Source organism: Anarhichas minor, unplaced genomic scaffold (genome assembly GCF_050575085.1).
Source record: "Anarhichas minor isolate MPS153535 unplaced genomic scaffold, ASM5057508v1 ptg000058l, whole genome shotgun sequence".
Taxonomy (NCBI): domain Eukaryota; kingdom Metazoa; phylum Chordata; class Actinopteri; order Perciformes; family Anarhichadidae; genus Anarhichas; species Anarhichas minor.
The window spans coordinates 13,445,524-13,469,393 of NW_027466504.1; the positions used below are offsets into that span (position 1 = coordinate 13,445,524).

Consider the following 23,870-nt stretch of genomic DNA (forward strand, 5'->3'; position numbering starts at 1 on the left):
CACAAAGAAGAGTACATCGTTTTCAACAGTATCACATGTTATTCCAATGTCTGGTAGTTCACGCTGTTATTGCAGGTATGAGTGATGAGTCAAAGGTATCTTCGCCTCCTTGCCTCCTTTCCTCCTCGGCTCCTTGGTTGGTTCCACTCCGCCCCACTTTTCAAAGGGTTGCTATGCGACGCTAGTCAGGTGACTGTCTGCAGACAGAACATGGCCGACCTGTCAGAAGACCAATGAGGGAAAGAGGCCACATTTAGCATAATCGATCTCGTTTTTTTTACGTCGTTTTTGACCACAGTTGACCCTCGTGGACAGCAGTGGACCGGAGTTATTCAAGGTAGGCACAAAAGCGCTCATATTTGGGGTAGATGTGTAACTATCGTGTCGCCTGGAGCAGCTCACAGCTAACGGTGGTGTTGGCTAGCTAAGTTTGACTAGCTGCTAACCAAACAGTCCCCGCTCTCTCTTACAGAAGACTGCAAGTATGTGAAAGCTCGCAGGAGGAAGTAACATTAAGACGTCTCTTTATTGACGCAACACTGTCATTCTCCGCCAATTTGTAAACGTGTTGTGTTGCTAACGCCGAAGCTACTTTGTTGTGTCGGAAAGTGTAGCAGTTAAACTACATTAGTTAAAGGAAAGATGACGTTACGAGTTAGCTAATGCGGAATGTGTTGTGTGGTATTTCAGCAACTCTTTAAACCAACACGGACCTGCAAACGAGCAGGACATCAGGGCATCAGGGCATCAACACTGTGAACGTACTGTGTCATCAGTTTTTGGACTTGTTCTGTTGACATTGAATCAAGAAAATATATTTTGTTTAGTTGGTTGGAGGCAGTATGATTTATGTGGCCTCTCTCTGGAGGAATGCCACAGTCCTGTCACACAGTTTACTTTCTCTATTAACTAATGTACTTGTTATGTTGGAGCTAAATACAGGTTGTCAGTAATATGAAAGAAAAAAACAAGTTTTGGAATCCATTTTGGAGGAACTTACTGAAGGGGATCCATTAAAAATAGTTCCTATATTGCAGTGATATCACTATCTGTACTGCAACAGTGTGAGGGGAGTTGTACCAATCTTCATTGACTATACGGAGCAGCTCCGTAACTTATTTCTAGATGATATCATCACTACAGCTTATGGTTTGGGCTTGAGCCATATTGTTTTAAATGTGCAAAAGACAGCTTGTTGTTGCCATTTAAAGTTGATATTTATTTGCTCCAACAAGCTTTTGTATTCAGTCTATCAGCAGTTTACATCAGGCAGAGACTCCTTCTAATCATAGACTGTGTGCAAATTGAAATAAAGCAGATATGTGAGCCATGTTGTTACACAAGAAGAAGAATTTCCTTTTTCCTGGAATAATTCATTATCAATCAATATTTATTTGAGTGATCTGGTTGCAGATGAGCGGGTTGCCAGAGGGATTAGCAAATGGCCCAAGCAGGAGTGATCACCTGGGGACAGATGCTCAAGTTTGGGAGAGACCCTGGACTCTTGAAGAGATGCGGCAGAGCAGTGCCAACTGGTCCTTGGCAGCTGACTCAGGAGTAAGTCAGAAACTTTGTTCCCAGCTTCCAAATAAGCCAAACAATTCACCGTCATCTATTCTCAAATAGTCCGAAAATGAAAGGAACTCTGCAAATGTCTCCATAACAGTTTTTTTTGTTTGTTTTTGCCTTCACAGCTCTTCCTGTTCCTCCAAGACTTCTCCCAGAGAATGCTGTCGAAGACGCATGATATTGAAAAGCAGTTGGACAGTCTGATCCGTGACACCAAGGCCACAGATAGCTGCTTGAACTCTGTCTTTAACGACTTCCTCATGCTTTCCAATACACAGTTTATAGAAAACGTAACGTACACAATTCAAACGTTTTGTCTCTGCTTCAGTATTGCTTGTTATACTTTAACTGTGACAATTCACTCTACTTGTTTGGCTACTTTGGAACTAAAATGTTGCCGATTACATGATGTAATCGTATCTGGTAATAAAAAAACATGACTTTGTGTCCTGTTACAGAGAGTGTATGATGAAGAGGTAGAAGAGACTATTCCCAAGGCTGATGCTTTGGACAAGCAGCCTGAGCAGGTATAAAGAATTCATCCTTCCTGGGCGTAACATTTGATGTCATGGAGCACAACACCGACCAATATGGCCACGGTATGTGGCTCACATTATCCACAAGTCTCGTATCGCCCCGTGAAAGTCCTTTTCTTTTCCCGAAAGGAGAAAACACGAGAGCAGAAAGAGGCAGCGCTGATCCCTAAGATGCAGGAAGCAGTGAACCATGGCCTGAGAGTGCTGGAGTCAGCCTTTGAGCATCTGGACATCAAAGCGGGGAACTCTGATTCAGAGGATGAGGAGGTCACAGACAGAGTGGAGGCCATCCTGGAGCCCAAGGTGCGTTCTAATTCTCGATTACTGCAGCAATGCATGTGAACATTCACCTTTTACATGAATGTTATTGATCCTGTGTGTCTGTCTTCGGACTCGTCTTTTAGGATCTTTATGTGGACAGACCACTTCCATATCTGATCGGTTCCCAGGCCTTCATGGAACAAGAGGACGTTGGACTTGGTGACCTCTCCAGTGATGGTAATATTCTCACGGCAGCTTCTTCAGGCGCTCCGATATCATACTGTTTATTTTTTCCCTCATGTATTTGCGTGATTCTCTTTCCAGAAATGTCCGTTGACAGTGACAGAGACAGTGTGATTGAGAGCGAAGATGGCAAAGAAGCCGTTGTAAGACTTTTTCCTTTTCCTTTCACAGTATTTTTCAAGGTTACTCATTTTGCATATTGCGCAGGTAAATGACACTTCAGTGTAAACATTTATTTATTCACTCAACAGCATTCTGATGATGACTTTAATCAGGAGGAGGACGAAGGTCACAATAATATTAGGAAGGTAAGTTCGGCTGCACGCCTGCTAAAACACATAAAAGATTACATTCAAGCTGAACAACTCAAATCATTTTTGGATTCTCTTCCCGCACTCACTTAGAAGTCATCCATGTTGAGTTATGAGGAAGGTGATGAAGAGGAGGAGGATGAGGATTCGGACATATTTGGAGAATCAGACAGGGATGATGATGATGATGATGATGATGATGATGACAACGACGACAGCACAAAGGTATGCCTCTTATAATACTGAAGACTTATGTTTTGTGAATGAGTTTTGTAATTTCAGTCTGAAATCATTCATATGTGAGCTTCAGGTTCTCAGTTTGTTTGTTTTTATTATGTCATATTCAGAACACTGGCCCGTCGTCTTTTGCTGATGAGCTGGCCGCCCGAATCAAAGGCGAACCAGTTCACAAACCAGAAGGAGATCGCGCATGTAAGTCACAGTCATTATCACCCAACTGGCAGTACGTCATCTCCCTTTTTGTTACTCTCACTTTTCACATTTACTTTAAGGAAAACACAGCGTCAAAGTCTATATTTGAGATTTAAGTTATGACTTTGTTGCATGTGCATGCTCATGGTTCTGTGTGTCTACCATGTCATGTCTTTGAAGCATTGTCATCTAAGAAGAAAAGTAAAAGCAGGAAAGAACCAAAACCTTCAAAGCCACAGGGTAGGACTTTCATCCATCATCGGAACAATTCAAAACTATTTGTTTAATTTTTGCATGAGTTATTTACACAGCAGGCCCATTGTTCTCAGTACGCTCCTCAATACTGTTTGTGTGCATTGTAACAGCAGCCGAAGAGGACAGCGATGACATGTTTAAGCCACCGAAGATGGACGATGATGACTTCTCCCCATTTGGGGGGAAAAGCGGCCTCTTCAGTGGAGGGAAAGGCCTGTTTGACGATGATGAGGTATATTAAGCTCAATGATCATTTTAGCGCTCCCTCTTATTCAGTCCTGTAAACTCTGGACTTATGCTGTATTGTATTATGTCATTCAGGGGGATCTTTTCTCCGAGGCTCCAAAGCCTCCTGTGTCCGAGGACAAAAGGGTGCTGAATGAAAGCATGAAAAGCACATCTCGAACTGCAGGTAGGACCTTAGGTTTTCAAAACTAAAATCTGTCCAAACGTATAGAAAAAAAACTGGACTTGCAGATTAACACACACCTTTTTCTTCTCCATTCAAGAATCGGACAAATCTGCAAAGAAGATTCCCGCAGGTGCCGTTTCAATATTCCCAGGTAGAAGCATTAACTGGTATGACGGCCGATATCTTAGTTCTTGTCTGCTTCATCGTCCTCAACCAAACGACTTTCTCTCCACAGATAACAGCCTGTTCAGTCCAAGGATTGGCTCTGATTCAGTGGAGAGCAAGGAGAATGGCACTCCGGTTCCTAAGACCAACGCTGCCTCCAAGCAGGTTCCTGCGGGAGCTGGTTTTGGTGAAGGAGGAGGTGGGCTGTTTGATGAAGAGGATGAGGATGATGACTTCTTCAGTGGTAAAAGCCTGACGAAGTCTGACTCTGGTAAGTGCGTGAGAGAACGGGACCTTCAGTGCTACAGTCCAGGTTCAGGTGGGATCCTCCCCCTCAAACCCCCCATGTGTTGGTTATGTTTCCCTCTTTTTTTTCAGCTGGACACAAGAAGCCCAAGAAAGTTGTTGACCTTTTCGATGAAGACGATGGCGATGGTGACATATTCAGTGAGAAGTACAGTGCTCCAGCGCAGAGCAAGAAGGAGGAAGTGGAAGAGCAGGTTAAACCACCTGCGAAAAAGGTAAAGATCACCGTTCAAGTGTCTCAATGCGGTTGAACATGACATTATGATAGTTTGATGGATTACATATTGTCGTTGGTAGATCTGAATTGTGTTTTTGTGGCCTGTGGAAGAGTTCCTATGTTAATGATTCATTGTTGTGTTTAGATGCCAGCAGGGGCCATCTCTATGTTTGGACCCGGGACTCAAAGCTTGCTCAATGAGGGCCTGAAGAAGCGTCGGCCGTCTACCAGCGAAGAGTCTGAAAAATCTCTGGAGGTCTGAATACTGTCTAACAATATACTCTGGACCAAATCCAATTTGTTGTGTGTTCACAAGCAAAATGCCAGTTTTTTCCACTGCCTCCTAATACACCATCAACTGGTTGTAGGCCACAGTGTATTTTCCGTTTTAGTTTAACGGTACGTTCACATTTAGCTTTGAGGTCCTGTCTACATTGACTCACAAGCTATTTTAACAGGCCTGGGTGCCTTTAAATGAACGGACCTAGTTGCAGTCAGTATATTGATGTTTGCTATAAGCTCCATATTCAAGTGCAGTCTGAGAAAAGGCCAAATCTGATTTAGTTTAGAGTGCACTGCTGGCCTTTACTCTTGTTGATACAGTTCAGTTCTCCTTGCTCAGTACCAGTATTTCCTTTCAAGACTAAACCTCATATTTGTAAAAGTTATAATTTAGAAAACTATTGATATGAAATTGTCATCTTCACCTTATGCGTTTCAGAATGGGCCGGCTCCAGATGCTGCTAAGGCTGCTGTCAAGCAGACTCCGAGACCCCAGACGAGAGGCCTCTTCTCTGATGATGAAGACACACAGGTACGGCTCTCAAATTTCACTAGCAAAAAAGTGATAACAGCAATAAAATATTTAATTACACTATATATGTGTTTGTCTTCCATAGGGATCTCCAGCTATCACTAAGAGCCAGTCTAAGCCTGAGCTTACAAGCCAGGGCAAAACCAGCAAGGCCCCTTTGTCATTGTTTGATGATGAGGAAGAAGAGGTGAGAATAGAAACTAATATTTCACAGATTTGGACAAAACTGAATTAGCTTATGCTTTTGCTGTGAGTACTTTACAATGATGTGGTTCTTCACCTTGCAGGACCTGTTTGCATCTGCAGCTAAGTCTAAAGCAAAACCTAGTCAAGCTAAAGGCTCCACACCGCAGCTCAGTGGAGCTGTGTCCAGCTCCCTCTTCAGTGATGATGAGGTATGAGAAGACAAAAAAAAGTCATATTTACTGCTGCATGCCAATATGTATCGGTGCCTACAATCTGGTACATTGTTTTGCCGAACATTTGAATGACAGGACCAGTGGGTGAGTTCTATAAGCGCGGGGAAGCCAGAGGGAACGACAGGAGGGATGAAGCCCAGTACCAGTGCCCCCTCCAGTCTCACCAGTGCCAAAATGTCTCACAAAAGCAGCCTCTTTGATAATGACGATGATGACCTGTTTACTCCAACGACAGAGTCGAGGTATGCACACACTTTTACAATTGTATTAAAATCACTTTAACCAAAGTTTTTTTTTTTATATTGTATCGCTCTGAATTCTGACCCGTCCTCTCATTCTGTTGCTCTTCACATAGTCAGAAGAAACCTCAGAGAGTCGCTCTCTTGTTTGAAGATGAGGGTGATGAAGATAAAGGATCCCTCTCTGGCATCAAGCCTGCTGTCAACACAAACACCGCAGCCTCGGCTGCTAAAGTGAGTGCGCTAACTTTGTCCGGTAAAAATAGTCTTGCTTTGTAGCTTGCCTCCAGCGGGCTTTAAATAGGTTTAACAGGCTTAAGGGGTGAAACAATTGAGTCATTCCCTGGAGCAACATTTAGATCCTTTAATTAAACAGAAAGCACCACATTAGAAAAGTTGGCTCTATGAGTTTCCCCAACAACAGTGATATTTAAACCTTTCTTCTCTAATACTTTTTCGCACCGTGTCATTTGCATTATCTCCCACACTGAGATTAAATTATGATACAATACCTGTATTCTTCAGACACCGGCTGTGGCCTCTCGCTCGTCCTCCATGTTGGAGGAATCGGAGGAGGTTGTAGTTTCTAGGACACAGGACAAGCCTTCAGAGCAGGAGAAGTCTGCACCGGAGACCCCTGAGATCCCATCAGCGCCCTCGCCAGAGATCAGCCAGAGTAAAAAGAAGCCTGCCGGAGCAGTCACTCTTTTTGGAGGCATCAACGTTCTCGCCAACATGCAGACGAAGAGCCCGTTGGATGGAGTCGACAATGATGACAGCCTCCTCTCCAAGGACAGCCCACCGCCCAATGGCAAGACGGACGAGAAAGTCAAAACAAACGCCGTTAGTCTGTTCGATGATGAAGAGGAAGATGAATCGGATTGGAATGATCCGATATTCACACCCAGTAAACCCACAGCAAGCAGCACACTAAAGGTTTGTGTGACTATCCAGTAGACCTAAGAAGAGTGTGAACGAGTGGTCCAGGTGCTGTTTCTCATGCAGGCAAGGTATAAAATGTGTGTCTTTATTTTCAGCCTACGGAGGAGCGACCACAGGCGACAAGCACAGGTGTGTTCCAGGACGAGGAGCTGCTGTTCAGTCAGACGCAGCAGAAGGACAATGACCCAGATGTCGATCTGTTTGCCTCTTCAGGGAAAGCTGCCGTCAGTATATTACACATTCTCATCCGTTTGTTTGTTTGCAATCTTTAACTCAACTGCATACTGTGTCAAAAATGTTTAGTTTAGTTCATTTGATATTAACACTGCAGTATCATTGGAATTCTAACATTCCAACGACCAGATGTCTCTCACAAGATGGTAAGGGTACATGACTGTTTACTTTTCAGAGCTCCAAAGTCAGCTCAGTGAAACCGGCAACACAAAGTCTGTTTGCAGAAGAGGATGAGGACGACCTCTTCAGCTCCATCAAGTCCAAAGCTCCTCCTCCGGTAGCAATTTGATTACTTTGTAGTGATTTAGAATGATGCTGGATTCCTGCTGCCCTGACATTGCATATTACACCAGCTGTATGAATAGCCATTCGGCTGAATCACAAAATGTATATCAGCGGGAGAACTTTCTTTCATTTTTGTTCTCAGAAAGTAGCAGAGAAGCCCAGTAAACCTAATGACAGAGCGCCACTAGCAAGTCCAGAATCTGTATCCGAGACTCAGGTGAGTCTACCGTCAGCGTTTACTCCAATAATAGGATGGACTGTTGTTTTTCTTTGAGCCATAAACACACATTACCGTGTGTCCATGCGGTTTTGATACAGGGTTTATTTTTGCCTATATTAGATGTTTTTCTTAAAAAAATACTTTTTGATATGTTGTGATAGACGCACGGTGTTGCTTCTAGATGAAAAACAAGAACTGCCTTCATTGGATTAAATGCTGAAACTGCTGTAATCTGACCACACAGAAACCTGCACCAAGCCCTGTAAAACCTAAAGATTCCTCATCAAGGATTGGGAAACTTCAAGTAATATCTTTATTTTTATTGAATCAAAAGTCTTCATTCTTGACATTTCACTCTGATTCCTCCAGAGAAAAGTCTCTTTTCTATTTTCTCTGACACGATTTCTCTTCAAAGGTGTCTTCTGTTTGGGCTTTTTCATATTCCAACTTAAAAGCTTGGCTACGATACAGCAGCATGACGACCAGAATTAATATAATTATCTGTTTTGATTTCATTTTGCTAAGCTGGGAGAATTTGCTCTTTCACAAGATGTTATTGCATCTTCCTCTTTCTTCAGTTCCATCCACAGTCCTGTGTTTTCCATTTTCCTTCGAATGATCTTCTGTTCTGAACCACGCTTATAAACTTCATGAAAAGAGAGCAGTTGTAAATGTGTACTTGGGTGGAAAGTCTGTTTAAATAGTCTTTGGTCGCTGTAAAGGGTCCATTGTGTCTTTTTTCGCGTTGACAAATGATTGCATTGGTGTGTCTGAACTTGTCATATTCAGGCCAATCTGATGATCAACCCCGCTGCGCTGCTCCCTGGTGCTATCCCCAGTGCACTCCCTGGCATGGCTGCTAGCTCCTCCTCTGGGGGGTCCAGCCTGAGCCCCAGCCCTGCTACAACTCCTATAGGAGCCCAGCCGGACCTCCAGGGAGCTCCAGTGAACTTCGACACCCCAGTTCAGGTTACAACACTGCAGAGCGCGCACAAGGTGGGTTTTTGATCCCTGGAGAATTAAATCTGCTATCTAATAGTCTTTTAGTTGCTTTTCCGTTTTTTTGACTTTGATATTGTGAGCTCACATCTTCTGTCATGCAGAGTCGTGCCAAAGGTTCTGTACAAAGGAGACCCCAGTCCAGAACAGCGAGGCAGCAAGCAGCCCAAAGTTCTTCAAAGGTTAAAGACGTTCCTGGGACCAATCCGAGTCTGTCTGGTTTAGCCCCGCCTCCACCAGTAAAGTCCAGCCAGACGCGTGCCAGTCCGATCTTACCTAACTCGGCTGAACCCGCTGCCCTGTCCGCCTCCTCACCTTCTCAATCATCTCTCTCTGAAGTCTCCCCTAGACCGCCGGTACTGAAACTGCCAGTATCCACAAACACTGGAAAGAGAGACGCCAGTAAAGACAGCAGCAGTACCAAGGTGCTTCCGTCTGCTCATGAGGAGGACCTTTTTGGCTCTGACGGTCTGTTCGGAGCCACCTCAGTCACTAACGCACCCTCCACCAGACAGACTACCAAGACTACACAACCTCAGGCCAGTAGTGGGGCGGGATTGAAGAATGACAAAGATAAAAGCACTCTCCCATCCATTTTTGATGCCAACACGGGCGACCTTTTCCAAAAAGTCAAACCACGGTCAACAACAAAAAAAGCCACGGCCTTTTTGGAGGAAGATGATGACGATGAGGACATCTTTGGACTGAGCAACAGCTCCACAAGAACAGAACCCAAGAACAGCAGTAGTGCCTCAAAGCAGGACATCTTCCAGGTATCTCTATTTTACATTGATGGTGATACTGCCGAGGTTTTCTGTGCCGTCATAACAATACGTTTCATGTCTTTCCTTATCTGCTGTATTTCTGTCCTCAGGATGAAGTTTCCACCGTGCCTAAAGTCCACAAGAAGCACAAGGAGAAGACCCTCGATGCCAGCTTGTTCGATGACAACATAGACATTTTTGCTGACCTGACGGACACTTTAAAACCAAAACAGAAGTCCAAGACGAAGGGAGAGACCAAGTCAATATTTGATGACGACATGGGTAAGCATGACAGGCATTCATGTTTTTTAAAGCTGTCTGTCTTGTGGTCTACCTTTCTTTTTCATTTTTCTTTTTATCGACATATTTAACCAGATATTTTGTCCATCTCTTTTTTTCTTTAAAGATGACATCTTTTCACCAAGCACAGTAAAACCAGTCACGAAGGCTCCCCAGAAATCAAAGAAAACACCACTCTCTCAGGAGACCAGCACAGCGGCGGATTCAAGCAACATATTTGACGATCCACTTAATGCTCTCGGTGGGAACTGAACTTGTTGTTTCTGAGTAGCAAGATTTGTACAACTGCGGATTCATCTTTTTGTCATTTGGATCGCTGAAAGATTGGAGATCGGATACACTGTTGATAGAGTATTTATTCATCTGAAATCTTATAAATACTGGGGCTTATTTTTGGCAGATAAAGATTTTCAAATGAAAACTATTCCAAGCATCTTCTGGCAGCACTTCCAAAATCATCTCGGTATCAGATCATATTATGTAACAGTTATTACGTACTGTTAATCTTTATTATAGCACTTTATAAGCATCTCATATGCTTCGCCTCAAAGCCTGCAGAAATTAACAGCAACTTGTTTTGTTTGTTTTGAAGATGTTTATCCTTTTGCTTTTCCATGTTGAGATTCCATGTCTTTCGATTTGTGCCATATCATGGTTATGAGAAATCAATTTGTTTACTTACTGTCTTCGGCATTTTGACAATGTTTTTATTAATAAGAAATTCACCAATTTCTTAACTTTGGCTGTGATGAGAAAGGAAATTCATTTTTAATAACTAAAAAGAAACATATTTTATGCTATCTGAAATGAGTGTGATTATTTCCAAGTCACTTGTCCTGATGTCTTAGATCATCTGATTAGTGTCTGATGTGAGCAGGGAGCCCATCCTGGAGAAAGGAAACATTAGATCTGTAATTATTACACTATTTCTGTTTAATTTTTGGATGATTGAAGTTTTGTTATTTTGCCTATAGGCCAGTATTAATAAAGTAAAAAATGAACAATTTAAGCTTATTGGCATTTAAAGAGAAACCCCTCACAGTAGGGAAGTAAGTACAAGCTTCAAAAACTATAAATGCATACTTTGAATTTCTTGTATCTGTTTGTGCCTTAAACTGGCATTCACAGCCTTTTTGTCTTGTGTATAGGACTGAGACCTATTTGCTGGCATGGGGCTACACATTGGCATCTTTTTAAAACAGACATATTAGAAATGGTTCAACTTTGCTTTTAAAGATATTTTTAATGGTGTATTTTAAGTGTTTTAACATTCACTATTCATTTCTTGATGAAGATTAAGAAAGTCAATCAGCGGCCAAAAGTTTAATATTAACTGATGTACGGTGAGTTGTACTAATGGTGGGGGGGGGGTTCAAGCCTGTAATTGCCGATTATAACTATAACGACTACTGTGGCAGAAAAATATGAATTTTCTCACAACTTGATTCAAAATTTAAGAGGATGTGAAAGTGTCCGCCTTTGACCCCACGTGTCAACAATTGGACAACTTGTTGTCCCGCCCACTACATCACCCGTGGCGCCGATTGGTTCCTTCGTCTGTCAATCAAATGAAATCACAACGGTGTTGTTCGACCGCTTTTTGACAGGTACGACGATGTCGCCGACCACGGCTACCGACAACGGTCGACCGTCTACTTCGTCCCGTGTGCAGTATTTAGGGTGACCGTGATGAAGTGCTGCAACGTTACCGTCGACAGCTAACATTACACCGGACTGCTGCGGAGGACCGGAGCCGACAGATGTAGCCTAGCATCCTGCTAGCTCACCACTGAGAAAGGTTAGCCATTGTTTGAGTTGTTGGCTAACATGGCAACGAAAGCTAACACAAGTAGCGTCGGATAGACGGGTTTTACCACCGTGTTTACTGCATAAGATACTACTCAGCAGGTTTTAATAATACAACACTGACGGTAACCAGGGATTTAAACTGCCTTGTGAAAACTTGTCGGTATAAATATGACTTGTGTGACCTTTTCTTTGCTAACGTTAGCCGCTGGAGTTGTATTGAGGCGAGTTTCAGCTCCATTCATCTCAGGCAGCTAACGTTGACCTAGTTTATCTGGTGTGTGTCTTTTGGTGTTACTGTGGTGGTGCAGTCAACAAACGTTGGTCAACGTTACATCTGCATGACGTTATAGCGTTGCCTGTAACATGACAACCTCAGCGTTTCTTTAGACAATGGCCTGTTGACAGCCCTTAAGTCTCTGAATGGATACACCTCAGGCCTCGTATGCTATCGAGCCGTACAGCGACACAGTTCATCTTTAGTGTTACTCACCTGTGTGGGCACGACTGGTTACCTGAGCTCCTGTCAGGCCCCAGTAAAGTGGAAAGATCTTAATTTAAAGGTCTGTGTGTAATACGTGCTCTGGACAGCAGCTCGTGGTCAACTGTAGCTCCAAAACACAAAGGGACCAGATAACATATTACCATATATTATTCTGGGTTCCAAGGAGAGAAACTTAAAACCTGTACACTTCTGTTGTTCCTGCTTGCAACTGACTGTAGAAGGGCATACACATATAAACCACAGTAAACTAAAGCTCCTCTTTTTTATAGATTAAATAAAGACTAACTGATTGGACTAACCCGCCTCTCGTACAGATGACATTTTGTAAGACTCTGAGTCAAATGACACAAGATGTGATCTGTCAGAGGCTGCCTTCAGGCACAGGACACTTCATACCTCTGATGGGCTTATGTAACACACCTGATCCCCTTGAGTTCTGGCCAGAGACTTAACTGCTGCACTACATCTTTTATGAGAAGGTTACACATGTCTGCTGCCACTGATGCAGGCCGTTGTTCTAAAATAACTGCACAGTTTCAGTCTTTTGTCTGATTCAGTGATGATTTTATTACACACATGGGCATGTGTTTGTCTGTTTCCACAGGTCTACCCGGTCTGTGTTGCCAACAACACTGCCTCATCAGGTGCATTACTCAATTGTTATGTTATTCATGATGTGTATATCCCTCAGTCATGCAGCGTTTACCATATACTGTATATATTTGTGCGGATCACCCAAATAGATTTACATCCACCCAAAAATATTTATGTCTGCCTAAAAAATGCAGTTGACTAAAAAGTCTGTGAAAAGTGTGCAATCAGAAATGACTCTGCTATCAGAGATTAGGTTTTGAATGCTATGTGAATACTAAGCAGATTTGCAAATGTCCAATTTCAGTGTATAGTCCATCATAAATATGTTCTCGACCTGTGGGATTCACATACAGTATGTTTAAGATGCTTGATTGCAGGGAATGTTTAAACCAGTCAAACCTTTTTAAAACGTTCTGATAATCCCACCATGCGTTTGTTTCTCCTCACAGCTGTGGTCGTCCTGCATGATGTGTGGCGGTTGTGAGCTGTGCCTGTCCCCCTCTCCTTCATCTTGGGCCAGTCCTCCCATTTAACCAAATCTACCCAGAGTCTCTCGCCCCAACCCGCCAAGATGACCGACAGGAAGGAGCCACCCTTCTTTAACGATGACAGCGTGGGAGCTTTTCACTATAAGCTCCCTTTCTATGACACTATGGAGCTCTTCATAGAGACCCTCACTGGGACCTGTTTTGAGCTGCGTGTGTTGCCCTTTGAGGCGGTCATTTCAGTCAAGGCAAAGATCCAGAGGCTGGAAGGTACACAGCACACAAAAGTGTAGTTTGGATGTTTTATTCTGCTGTTAGAGGAATAGTGTCCATGCTCTATAAGTCAGGATATTGCACTGATTGAGCCAGCAAACTATCAGTTATGTAGTAGACCAGGAATATGAGGAGTCGTTTGTTTGATCATTCTGTCTCGTGAGCTGTGTTGCTCTCTGTGTAACTGCTCTGGGGATTCAGTTTTGTATCTTCTAAAAGTTTTATATTGTTTGTGCTTTCCACTTCATCAGTAGGCATGCAGGATCAGAGCTGTTTGTTTTTTTTAAATGCCAAAAATTGATAGGAAGAAAACTCTTGTTTACAGTCCAAGTTCATCTGAATGAATTATCCGTTAGTTCTCATTTATTCATTCATTTTCATCTTGGCTGTCCTCTGAGGTTGCTTTTTTTGTTTTTTATTTTTAGATGAAGATGACCTTTCATATCTACATTCTTTGCTTCTGTTTTCAGTTTTTGGTAAGAAAGACTCTCTGTGCTCCGTCTGTGAGGAGGTGTGTGTCAGCCCAGCAGAGTGTGTTTGTGATGGAGAGCACTGCTCCCTCGCGAACGCTGGCTCACCTCCAGCGTCGGGTCGGCGAGTTCACTTCGTGGGCACAGAGAGCTTCCTGACTGTGAATACACTCCATCTCATTACGAGGAGTGGCTCTACTGAGCATTGGCTGTCATCCCTCAACTGGAGTCTTATTATTTTTGGTCTAATTTGCAATAATATTAGATACGCTGTAGACGTATAGTAGTCTAACCAACCTCATGTATTTAACAGCTTTAGCTGCAGGATAAGCTGTCTTTATGGTAACACTGTAGCACATCAACAAGTAAAACAAATTCATTATTAATGCTTCAGTCATTTTCCAGCAGTGACATCGTTGTGTCTTTAGAGGGCAGACATGAATCATCTTTAGTGTGGTGTGGATGCTTCTGTTGGCAGCATTCCAATCTGTCGTGTGTGAACTCAGGCTATGAAATATCAACCGGTCCTTGTCTCCTTGTCAACTTTGCTTGTTTTCTGTATTCTACTCTGTCCGTAAAGGTATCCCTGTTGCCCAGCAACACCTTATCTGGAACAACCTGGAGCTGGATGATGAACACTGTCTACACGACTACGGGTAAATCTACTCCTGCAGAGCACGGACAACTGGCTTCTTAAGACGCATTACGGGCAATATGTTTGAATTCTCCCCGCCTACATTCAGACTCATTCTCATGTGCACCTCAAAAGCCTTTCGGCTTATGTTGGTGACTCGGTTCAACGTGTGGTAAATGAGCCAGAGATGTAGAGGCGGATGAGCACGGAGACACGCTGGTCATATCGAGGGAGCTTGCCCCTCCACTCTTGTCAGTTTATGAGGTGCAGCCCTCCCCCTCCGGTGCTCTGCTGGCTGCATATGCTGATATTGTTCTGGGTGCTTGTCACATAATTTTCCACGTGAGCGGCCTCTAGTGAGATCTCGCTAGACTCGCCCATCAAGCTGCAGCATGGAGTTTTCGAAGCGGAAAGGTCCAGTAGGCAATGAAACATCTGCTCATCGGGAACAACTGTTCCAGTGGATTTACCAGTCGTGCACTTAAGTTCATCTGGACATCATGCCGACGCTCTGACTGCTGTAAACTTTGTATTGGAGCGTCTCTGCTACCTGCTGTTATTTCCCTCTCTCCCATTACAATTGCATACACTGTGTGGAATGCTTTACAATACTCTCCACGTGTTCTTCTTGTATTGCTCATCAGTGTGTTTGTGTTTGCAGTATTGCAGAGGGCTGCACTTTGAAACTGGTCTTGGCCATGAGGGGAGGCCCAATTAACACCAGGAGAGGTAAGGAAAGGACCAAAGAACTGGACATTCACAGCTTTGCTTTTTATCAAAAGTTTGTTTTTCAAAGTAAATTCCCTAACACATAGGGAAATGAAATGTCCCCTCTTCTTCTTTTTAGTAACCATTGATGATCCCATCAAAGAGGTCACTGACCTGATGGAGAGCACCAAGGAGGAGGGTTGGGAGAGAAGCCTCGCCAACAAGCAGGTCACGTTTGTGGTCTATCGAGAGAATGACCAGCTAAACTTCTTCCGAGTGGTCGACAGGGGAGACGGCACCCTGACCCCTCTGTCTGAATCCATGAGGTTGGGATATTGTCAAAATGTCCTTGTTGTTTTAACAGCACAGTTATTTTATCATTATATAATCCCTCAAATAGAACAATGCTCATAAAATGAATTGGGCCAGGGGTTTGCTCATGTAATCATTTAACGTACAGTAACATCAGAAAAACAAACTACTGCATTAGGTTCTGAGCGTTAAGCACAAATGGAGCAAACAGGATAAATGAGTGTAATTATCTAATTATACAGCCAGTGTGGAGTTGAGTACTTAACATTGATTAATCAGTGGTGGTTGTGGCAGCTGAGTTCGGTGAGCAGGGCCGCTGAAGAGACTGCCGACAGCTTTGTAAAATCACTAATGGGAAGAGTGTTTTCGTGTTTTCCAGCGGTGGCTCGGTGTACAATGTGTGTGCAAAGGAGGACGACGAGGAGGAGGATGAAGAGTGTTCTGCAGCTACACAGCAAAGCCTTGAGAACTCCATCACCATGAACAAAGTGAAGCTACTCAAAGCCAAGATGGAGGACATGAACCTCAACAAGAAGGTTGGAAGCTACTGGGATTCCAGAAACCTGTGAACTGTTCTGCCTATCAGAGAGCGCAAATGTGGCCTCGACACATTCGTTTTCACACACTTTTAAATGTTGGCATCTTGTGAAAAACAGGCATTGTCTCCTTTTCTTCCAGCAGTTTTTGCTTCAATTTTTTTTTTATCAATAAAATAAGGAACCAAATGGTGTCTAATATTTGCACCACGTGGAATCCTGCTTTTCATAATCATAGACAAAAGATGGTAGCCTTTGCATAATGCAGATGTGCTGCACCAAACACTCATTTGCATGCGTTTATAAAACGATCGAGCTTTTCAATTCATTGAACTGTACTCGCCCTTTTAAAGATTTTACAGAATGGGGGAAAATACTGCAAATGTTCAGTACATTTAAGAGGATCCGGCGGTATAATCTGTCTCTGTCTGTGTCCTCCAGCCGAAGAAGTCAGCTAAGGTGAAACCGCGGCCCCCCGTCAGCCCACATCCCTGCGGTGGCTCTCTAGGACCGACCAGCACGCGACACCACCATCGCCTCTTTCGCTCGCTCTCCCAGATAAACCAGCCTTGGCAGTCAAATGTACAACTACCTCCAATCGCAGACCATGAATCCATGGACCCCTTCCCGCTCTCTGCTGCCGCAACCTCTGCCCACTTTTCTATCCCGAGACGACCCCCTCCCGCTTTCCCGTCGCCATCTTGTTATATGCTTCAGGAGGAGGAGCCATGGGAGACGTGCCCACCATTTGCAAAGATCCGGCCCCCTCCCAAAGTGTCCCGGTTAGACATCGGCAGCACCAGGTTGATGAGGGACTGTGTGTACCCTCAGCTCCCTCCGCTGTGTATCAGGGGTCCACTTGAGGCCACCTTTGACCCGGCTGAGCCTCCGGGGGAGGCAGTCAGGCTGAGTTTGTTGGAAGAAGCTGCTGGGCTGATGATGCCGGCTCAACCTGGAGCTCCGTTTGGGGAACTGTTGGACCCTCTGAGTCTAGACGTGTCCACCCAGCCGGAGGGAGGTCGTCGGTCGTTCGAGGTTGGAGCTCCGCACCAGTTGCCGCTCTGCCCATCCCCACTCGGTACCTGGACACCCGGGCCAAGTGATACTCTCACCAGCAGAGGTGATAGGACTCAGCTCGGCACACCATTTCATATCGGCTCCCCCTCGCCATCAACTTCTACCAGACCGCTGCCTCTGGCTTTCGATTCCACTTTCTCCTGTTTACAGCCCAACCTTCAATCCCAATCCTCAGCACAGGTGAAGCCAGGCAGCACATCCCCTCCCCCCTCCACCACCATGTCCACTCATCAGCTAAGCATTCGTGGGGTTAAAGTGGAGTCACCTGGCAAGAGACCAGAGCTTATTTCCAAGAGGGAAGCGAGAGGCATCACTAAGATGGCCAACCAAGCCTGGAAGGAGCCAGTTGGGTCCCTGAACAACTCTGAACTCTTGACATCGCTCTCCGCCAGGGCTCCAGACAGCATCAACAGCCGGGACGGCCTGGGAGAGAGTCTGGGACTCGCGTTGGCATTGCCCCCTGCTACTGCCTCAGGACCGGGCAGCCATGGCTCCAGGCTGCCATCCATCCCGACCAACAGGCTCCTTCAGGATGACCTGATAAGACAAATGTCACCGCTGCGCCGAGCAGCAGCCTCTTACATGGTGAGTGCAGAGAGGTGTCGGCTCTTGCTGCGCAGATTGGATTTGTGGAAAAGCTTTTAATCCCCAATTCATAGTTTATTTTATTTTTGTATTATTTATGCTATAATTGTCACGGCATTGTCTTGATGTGACATTCACTGAATGGAAGATCTCAATCAGGTTCATTTTCTAGAGCAAAGCACACAATATGATGATGATACCCAAACATTCCTTCTCAGTTTATATATTTTATTAAACTGCTGTAGTCGTCAGACATTAACCCATATGTGACTCGGTGAGGTATACTGCATGTGAGGTTCAATTGATACAATGTGAAATGGATTTCAGTGAAATTTAATATTTCAAAATGTGTCATATTGCAGCATTCACTGCCTTGTTAATAAGTTAGATGCACGAGGAGAAATGCAACTTTTAGTCGGTATTGATGGAAAACAGCTGAACTATAAGAAATCAGAGGTTAAGTATATTAAAATAATCGGAACATCAGTTCTCTCAAAACCAATTCAGTTTTCTCAAAATATTTTAGAACTAATCGTTGTTTTGCTTCACCTGTGTATATCAAAATATATATTTATAGCCTCACTTTTTGACGTATATAGATGATTCTAACTGATACTGATTGATTTGCTGTCAGAATGTTTCATGTTGCTGTTCTCTTCTCAGGCCACCACCCCTCTTGCATCGGCTGGACTCATGACACCATTCGGGAGAATAGGTAAGGGAGACGCACAAACATCCAGAGGTTGTGTTACACATTCTCCTTAGCTGTCGTTTTGACCGTTTTTTTTCTATATATAAATGACTTGCATATAAAGAAAGTGTTGCATTGTTGTGGTGGGCATTGCACATTTGAGTTGTGGACCTTTCAGCCATCAGTTGGACCAGAGGGCATTGTAGCCGATGATTGTTCATGCAGTTCTTGAGGTGCAGTGGCATATAGAGAGGATGCTGTTATGTGAACGCCTTTTAATGCATGTTGAGTGAGCGCTACAACAAAGCACCACAAAGGTTTTAAATATTCATTATTTCTTCAACTGCAGTAGCAGCACAAACAGCAGCAGGCGCCAGGCCTGCACACAAGCACACTCGCATATTTATGTCGACCACGAACATGCTCAGAACTGTTCCCAGAGAAAGATATACATCATGTACTGAGTCGAGGTATTCCTATTGTCCTCTAGTACTGGAGATGTGTTTCCAGTGTTCCCCAACGGCTGACGATGTGTTGATGAAGGTCGAAGGATCGACTGCTAACACTCAACAACCCGACTAACGACTGCACGGGATTTACTTATAAGTCAGCATTTTCACAAAGACTTGTGAAAGAGATGTTATTTTCATATTTAAATGAGCTTTCTAAATAAATTCCATCTATCAAAGACACTCAGTATGAGGACTCTGGTGTTCACACCTCCATGAGTCATTCAAAAAAGATTAATTTAGTCCTCAATAGATTCGTTTTAGAGACAGTCTAGGTTGCCACGAGTGTTGCCAGATTATATGGGAGTTCTTGGTAAACTATATATTTTCAGTGGGGTTCGTGTCTGGACTCTGAAGAGGCCATTCCGACTTAAATCCGCTGTGTTATTGTCCTGACTGTGTTGTTGTGAGTCATCCCTCCACTGTGAGAATACATGAGCTTCAGACTATCATTTCCCCAAGGCTCTATATTTGACATCATTCCTGATTCCCTCGATCAGGACATTCCTCTTCAGTCTGATATCCTCACAGTGATGATGCAGGAGGCGTTACTGCACGGACATGCTGGCCACTTGTAAGCCGTTTGGCATTTCGGGTACCAGACCCTCATACTTGTTCTTGAGTGCAGTTTTCTAAAAGTTGTTTTTGTGACTTAAGTTAAGCAAAACAAATGAAATGCATCTAAGATCAGTCTGGTCATAACGATCTGAAAGCACGCAGTATGTAAATGAGGCCTTTCTGTGTTTTTGTTTTGTAGCGTCGCTTTGCCGTCATTGGGTAATGTGTCGGAACAACTGGAACGTCCCCAAGTGCAACATGTAGTTCTGCTAGTACGGCTTTATTTTACATGTCGGTCATTTCCTAATAATTCCCTGGAGGCACCTGTGTAATTTGGTACTAATTGTAGAGGAAATAGAGATGGTGTTCAGTTGGATAGTTTCCAATAAGAAATAAATTATTTCAAGGAAAATGTTTCCCTAATGAAAATAATAATTACTACCTCATAGTTCTTTCAAGGAAACTTCCTTGGAAATTCATAGGAAAGTCCAGACCTGTGAAAGCAGAGTTTGATTGTTCTGTAGATCTATTGTTCATAGAAACATTTCATTGTGCTCCTTTACAACATTGGAACCTTTTCCTCTGTCGTCAGTGACTGAACTGCAGAGCAGCACAAACTAAACGCAGTCAGTGTTTGAGCTCCATGATGTCCCTACAGGGCTGCTCTGTGCGCATCAGATCCTCCGCATTACATGAGTCAGATTAGGATTGGGAGCAAAGCTTGATTGGGACACATCTTAATTAATATTCATAAAATTCAAGTTAGGTCTACTTAACAGGATCATGTGGAGACTGTGCTTGGGTCTGAATATATTTGAACCCTCTGTACGTCTGTACGGCAGCAGATTAAAATGCATGAAACAAATCAAAAATCCAATCCCACGCCCAGCTGCTTGACAGTGAGCTTCCTGTACCTTCATCCGTTTTATCTGTGTTCTTGTATCCTCACGGCTCACGAACCTGCCACGCTGCTGCATGCTCCCACAGACACAAGCTGACACAAACCGGGCTTCCTTGACTTAGGAAATGAGTTTGTTTACTGACGTATTTTCCTAAATTCGGACTTGGTAATGGTTCATGTGGCAAAGCCTGAAAATGTCCTGAAACCCCTTTCAAACAATTATCTGGACCGTTTCAAGAATAGCGTCTTTTGCTGCTGTTTACGTCTAGTTGAATTGACTACAGATATTTTAAATTGCACACTTTGTCCTAACCCGCGCTTGAAATGTATTTTCAGACGTAACAAAGAAACCCTGGATAAAAAGACGTGAATGTGACAGTGAGAGCACTCCTGTGGATATCCAGTGACATGAAGCAGACATGATGTGTGAAAGTATTGAAATTATAATACAGAAACTTAGACTGAATAAAGTTCAATGCTGAAGACTGACAGGTTTTTTTTTTTTTTTTTATGTTCAGGGAGACTTAACAGCACATTGCATTTCTGGTCACACTGCAGTGTTTGATTTCACAGCAGGTGTTTTGTCTTTTAACAGCTGCTAAAAAAAAAAGAGAAGTGCAATTTTGAGTTGATCTAACCTTTTTATGGCGCCGTGATTACTGCGCTGGATCGAGCTTATTCAAATTTGAAGTTTTGTGAAAAGTTCAAGAAAGCAAAAGGTGTGTGTGTGTGTGTGTGTGTGTGGGGGGGATTAATAGAAACTCTTCACTACACGATCAGATACTCTACACCGGCAGCTGTAAAGTGTATCATAGAAAATGTTTCTTCTATTCTCAGGCACTCCGACATACCACCTACCTCCAGTCAAGGCTCCCACGGGCAGCAGGAAGAAGAGCTCAAAGCATTGCTTCCTCTGTGGAAAGAAGACCGGCCTGGCCAGCAGCTACGAGTGCAGGTAAGAGAGCCTCCAGCGTTTCCAGCTGCACTCACTCGCCCACTCTGCTGCCTGACTCCTAATTTCATCTCCCCCTATTTGTCATTCTTGTCCTCGAAGCAGTCGTTTTTAAGTACAAAAATGATCTCTTATCATTTCATCGTTTTGTCTCCCGGCCATGTCTCCAGTGAAATATGTCTTCTGTGCACCGCTTGTTCTGCCACAAGTTATTAACATTATCAAAGCGTCTCCCTACGATCGCCTCCCTCTCCCGGGTCTTGTTCCACAACAGTGCGTAGCGCAGAGCTCCCGACTGTGTTCAGAAGACTAACCGATGCTTCTGTGGTTAAATGAGGAATGTCATTTACTACATTACATGACTATGAGTAAACTCTCCATCTATACTCTGCAGAATAGCCTGATGATTGAGCGGATGTCTGCTGGTGTTTTTATCTGATGACAGCAAAGGTCCTCTTAGACGAACACACTGTAAAGACGCAAGTGTTGTTTCCAGATCTTTGCATACGTACCATAATATGTGTTTGTTTACATCTTTCAGGTGTGGTCACAACTTCTGTTGCACCCACCGCTACGCAGAGACTCACGACTGCACTTACGACTACAAGGGGGCCGGACGGAGATTCCTGCAGGAGACCAACCCCCTGATCAGTGCTCCCAAGCTGCCTAAGATCTAGACCGTCCAGCCCGAGCAGAGAGAGGGAACTTACTCACCACTGTGTGCTTTTTATATCAGCCAAGTTTGCTTCAAAATTTAGATTAAATATTCTGTAAAGCCAAGTGTGAACAAACAAGAGGAGACTGAAATGGCGAAGAACTGAGTATCACTTCTTGACAATGTGAAGATGTTTATCCTTTTTTTTTAATTTTTTTTTTTTTTATCTGTTATAAAGTTATTTTTTTCCCTTCTATAAACATAAAAAGCTGTGCTTGTATGTAGGTAGTTTTTGCTAAATATATCTGCTGCACGTTCAGACATATCTAATTTTAGTTTTATCAGCCTTTTAAAAAAAAAAAGATAGGACCGCTGATGACTTTTCATTCGACAAGTCTTTGACAGATGCACTTTAGAACTATCTTATTTATACATGTGACTTTCCTTATTGTGTGGGGAACGGATACTTACGACTCTGTGTTTGTCTTATAAAGTGTTTATATTGTCGTCACTCAGATTTTTATATTCTTCACCTCTAAATGTCTTTCTTACTTGGGCACATACATACAGACATCACTAATGATGATTAAAAAAAGAACAGTACACTCACTCATCGATGAAATACTCTATATTTATTCATGAATAGTACTTATTTAAATTCAAGGTTGTTTTTTAGAATACTAAGTATGCAATGTGTGTGAATGTCTGTAATCTGTAATCCTATCAAGTAAACTGTATTAGGATGGGGGGAGGGGGGGGGGGGTTGTGGTATTTAAGATGCTTGCCATAAAGAAATCTTTTTTTTATGTCTTTTTTTTTTAATGCTCAGCTGTTTTAATGCTGTTATAGTATCTCCAGGAGTTTGATCTAATAAAGTTTCTTTCCATACATACTGTACATCACTGACTGGTACGTGTCTCATTAGATTTCCAGTTGAGTGATTATTTTGTTTTACAGGCGGTCCCGCTGTCGTTTCCTTGCGTCCTCAGGTCTTGCTGTTTGGGTTCCTAATTATTTGCACATTGAATGTTCGATCTTTCCAGCTGTTCGCTCTTAATAGTTCGCCTCATATTAATGTGAAGTAGGTGAGAAACTGTGCTTTTCATCACTGACTAATTTTTGTCACATATAAAAACCATGTTTTCCTGATGCAGACCCAATGCTCGTTCCTTAGCAGCAAGCTGAAATAATTTTTGTACCTGTTGAACACTCTTCACTTTCTAGCCAGAGCTGGGACAGATATAGCTGCACGAGGACAACTTCCTTCATTTGCACCCTCACCATCTCAAGATCAACTTGTTCTCTTCTTACTGGGATACTATCTGCTCCTCAGCAGGTTGTGCGTTATAAGAACAACAAGTTAACGCCCTCGGTTAAAAACAAAAAAAGGACTGTGATAGGATTGTCCACGGATGGATTGATCCCACTGGGTCTTCTGCCACCGGCTCACATTTTGAATTGTAACGTCTTCATGTTCATTTTGTCCGCGAGAGCACTTCAAAGCTGTGGTTTGTTTATACGGACACACACAAACTACAAACTAATGGGAGTGGAGATAATGTATCATAAATATGAAAACATATTCTAGAAGCCAAACAGAAATATGTTTTCTTTTGCTGGTGAGTCACTGAGTAGAAAGGCTGAATTGAAAAGTGGAGGCGCTGCTCATTATACACTTTGCTTTCACTCTGGATGG

At 43.3% G+C, this 23,870-nt stretch overlaps 2 protein-coding genes across 6 annotated transcripts; both read left to right on the forward strand.

The window, feature by feature from the left end:
- The first annotated feature begins 181 nt into the window (after nt 1–181).
- washc2c (WASH complex subunit 2C) lies at nt 182–10,723 on the forward strand. 2 transcript variants are annotated; one of them, XM_076076899.1, is made up of 31 exons: nt 182–337; nt 1,414–1,557; nt 1,695–1,859; nt 2,028–2,096; nt 2,235–2,408; nt 2,510–2,603; nt 2,691–2,752; nt 2,861–2,917; nt 3,014–3,145; nt 3,268–3,352; nt 3,533–3,592; nt 3,718–3,839; nt 3,929–4,019; nt 4,117–4,170; nt 4,255–4,455; nt 4,563–4,705; nt 4,853–4,963; nt 5,429–5,521; nt 5,607–5,708; nt 5,809–5,916; nt 6,016–6,182; nt 6,296–6,413; nt 6,705–7,115; nt 7,217–7,345; nt 7,531–7,632; nt 7,783–7,857; nt 8,105–8,164; nt 8,650–8,856; nt 8,964–9,632; nt 9,734–9,905; nt 10,030–10,723. In XM_076076899.1, exons 2-31 carry the CDS (start codon nt 1,414–1,416, stop codon nt 10,173–10,175), a joined length of 4,323 nt encoding a protein of 1,440 aa, XP_075933014.1. In that variant the 5' UTR covers nt 182–337; the 3' UTR covers nt 10,176–10,723. The 2 variants fall into 2 exon arrangements, with proteins under 2 accessions (XP_075933014.1, XP_075933015.1); XM_076076900.1 differs by lacking the exon at nt 8,105–8,164 and having other exon boundaries at nt 183–337.
- Nucleotides 10,724–11,497: 774 nt separating this feature from the next.
- zfand4 (zinc finger, AN1-type domain 4) lies at nt 11,498–23,071 on the forward strand. Of its 4 annotated transcripts, none has more exons than XM_076077054.1 (11): nt 11,498–11,721; nt 12,839–12,878; nt 13,278–13,583; nt 14,637–14,712; nt 15,352–15,419; nt 15,538–15,724; nt 16,090–16,246; nt 16,688–17,908; nt 18,572–18,623; nt 21,405–21,522; nt 22,061–23,071. In XM_076077054.1, the coding sequence occupies exons 3-11, from the start codon at nt 13,400–13,402 to the stop codon at nt 22,194–22,196; spliced, it is 2,199 nt and encodes a 732-aa protein (XP_075933169.1). In that variant the 5' UTR covers nt 11,498–11,721; nt 12,839–12,878; nt 13,278–13,399; the 3' UTR covers nt 22,197–23,071. The 4 variants fall into 4 exon arrangements, with proteins under 4 accessions (XP_075933169.1, XP_075933171.1, XP_075933172.1 ...); XM_076077056.1 differs by lacking the exon at nt 22,061–23,071 and adding an exon at nt 20,904–20,999 and having other exon boundaries at nt 21,405–21,520; XM_076077057.1 differs by lacking the exon at nt 22,061–23,071 and adding an exon at nt 20,904–20,991 and having other exon boundaries at nt 21,405–21,507.
- The last annotated feature ends 799 nt before the right edge of the window (nt 23,072–23,870 follow it).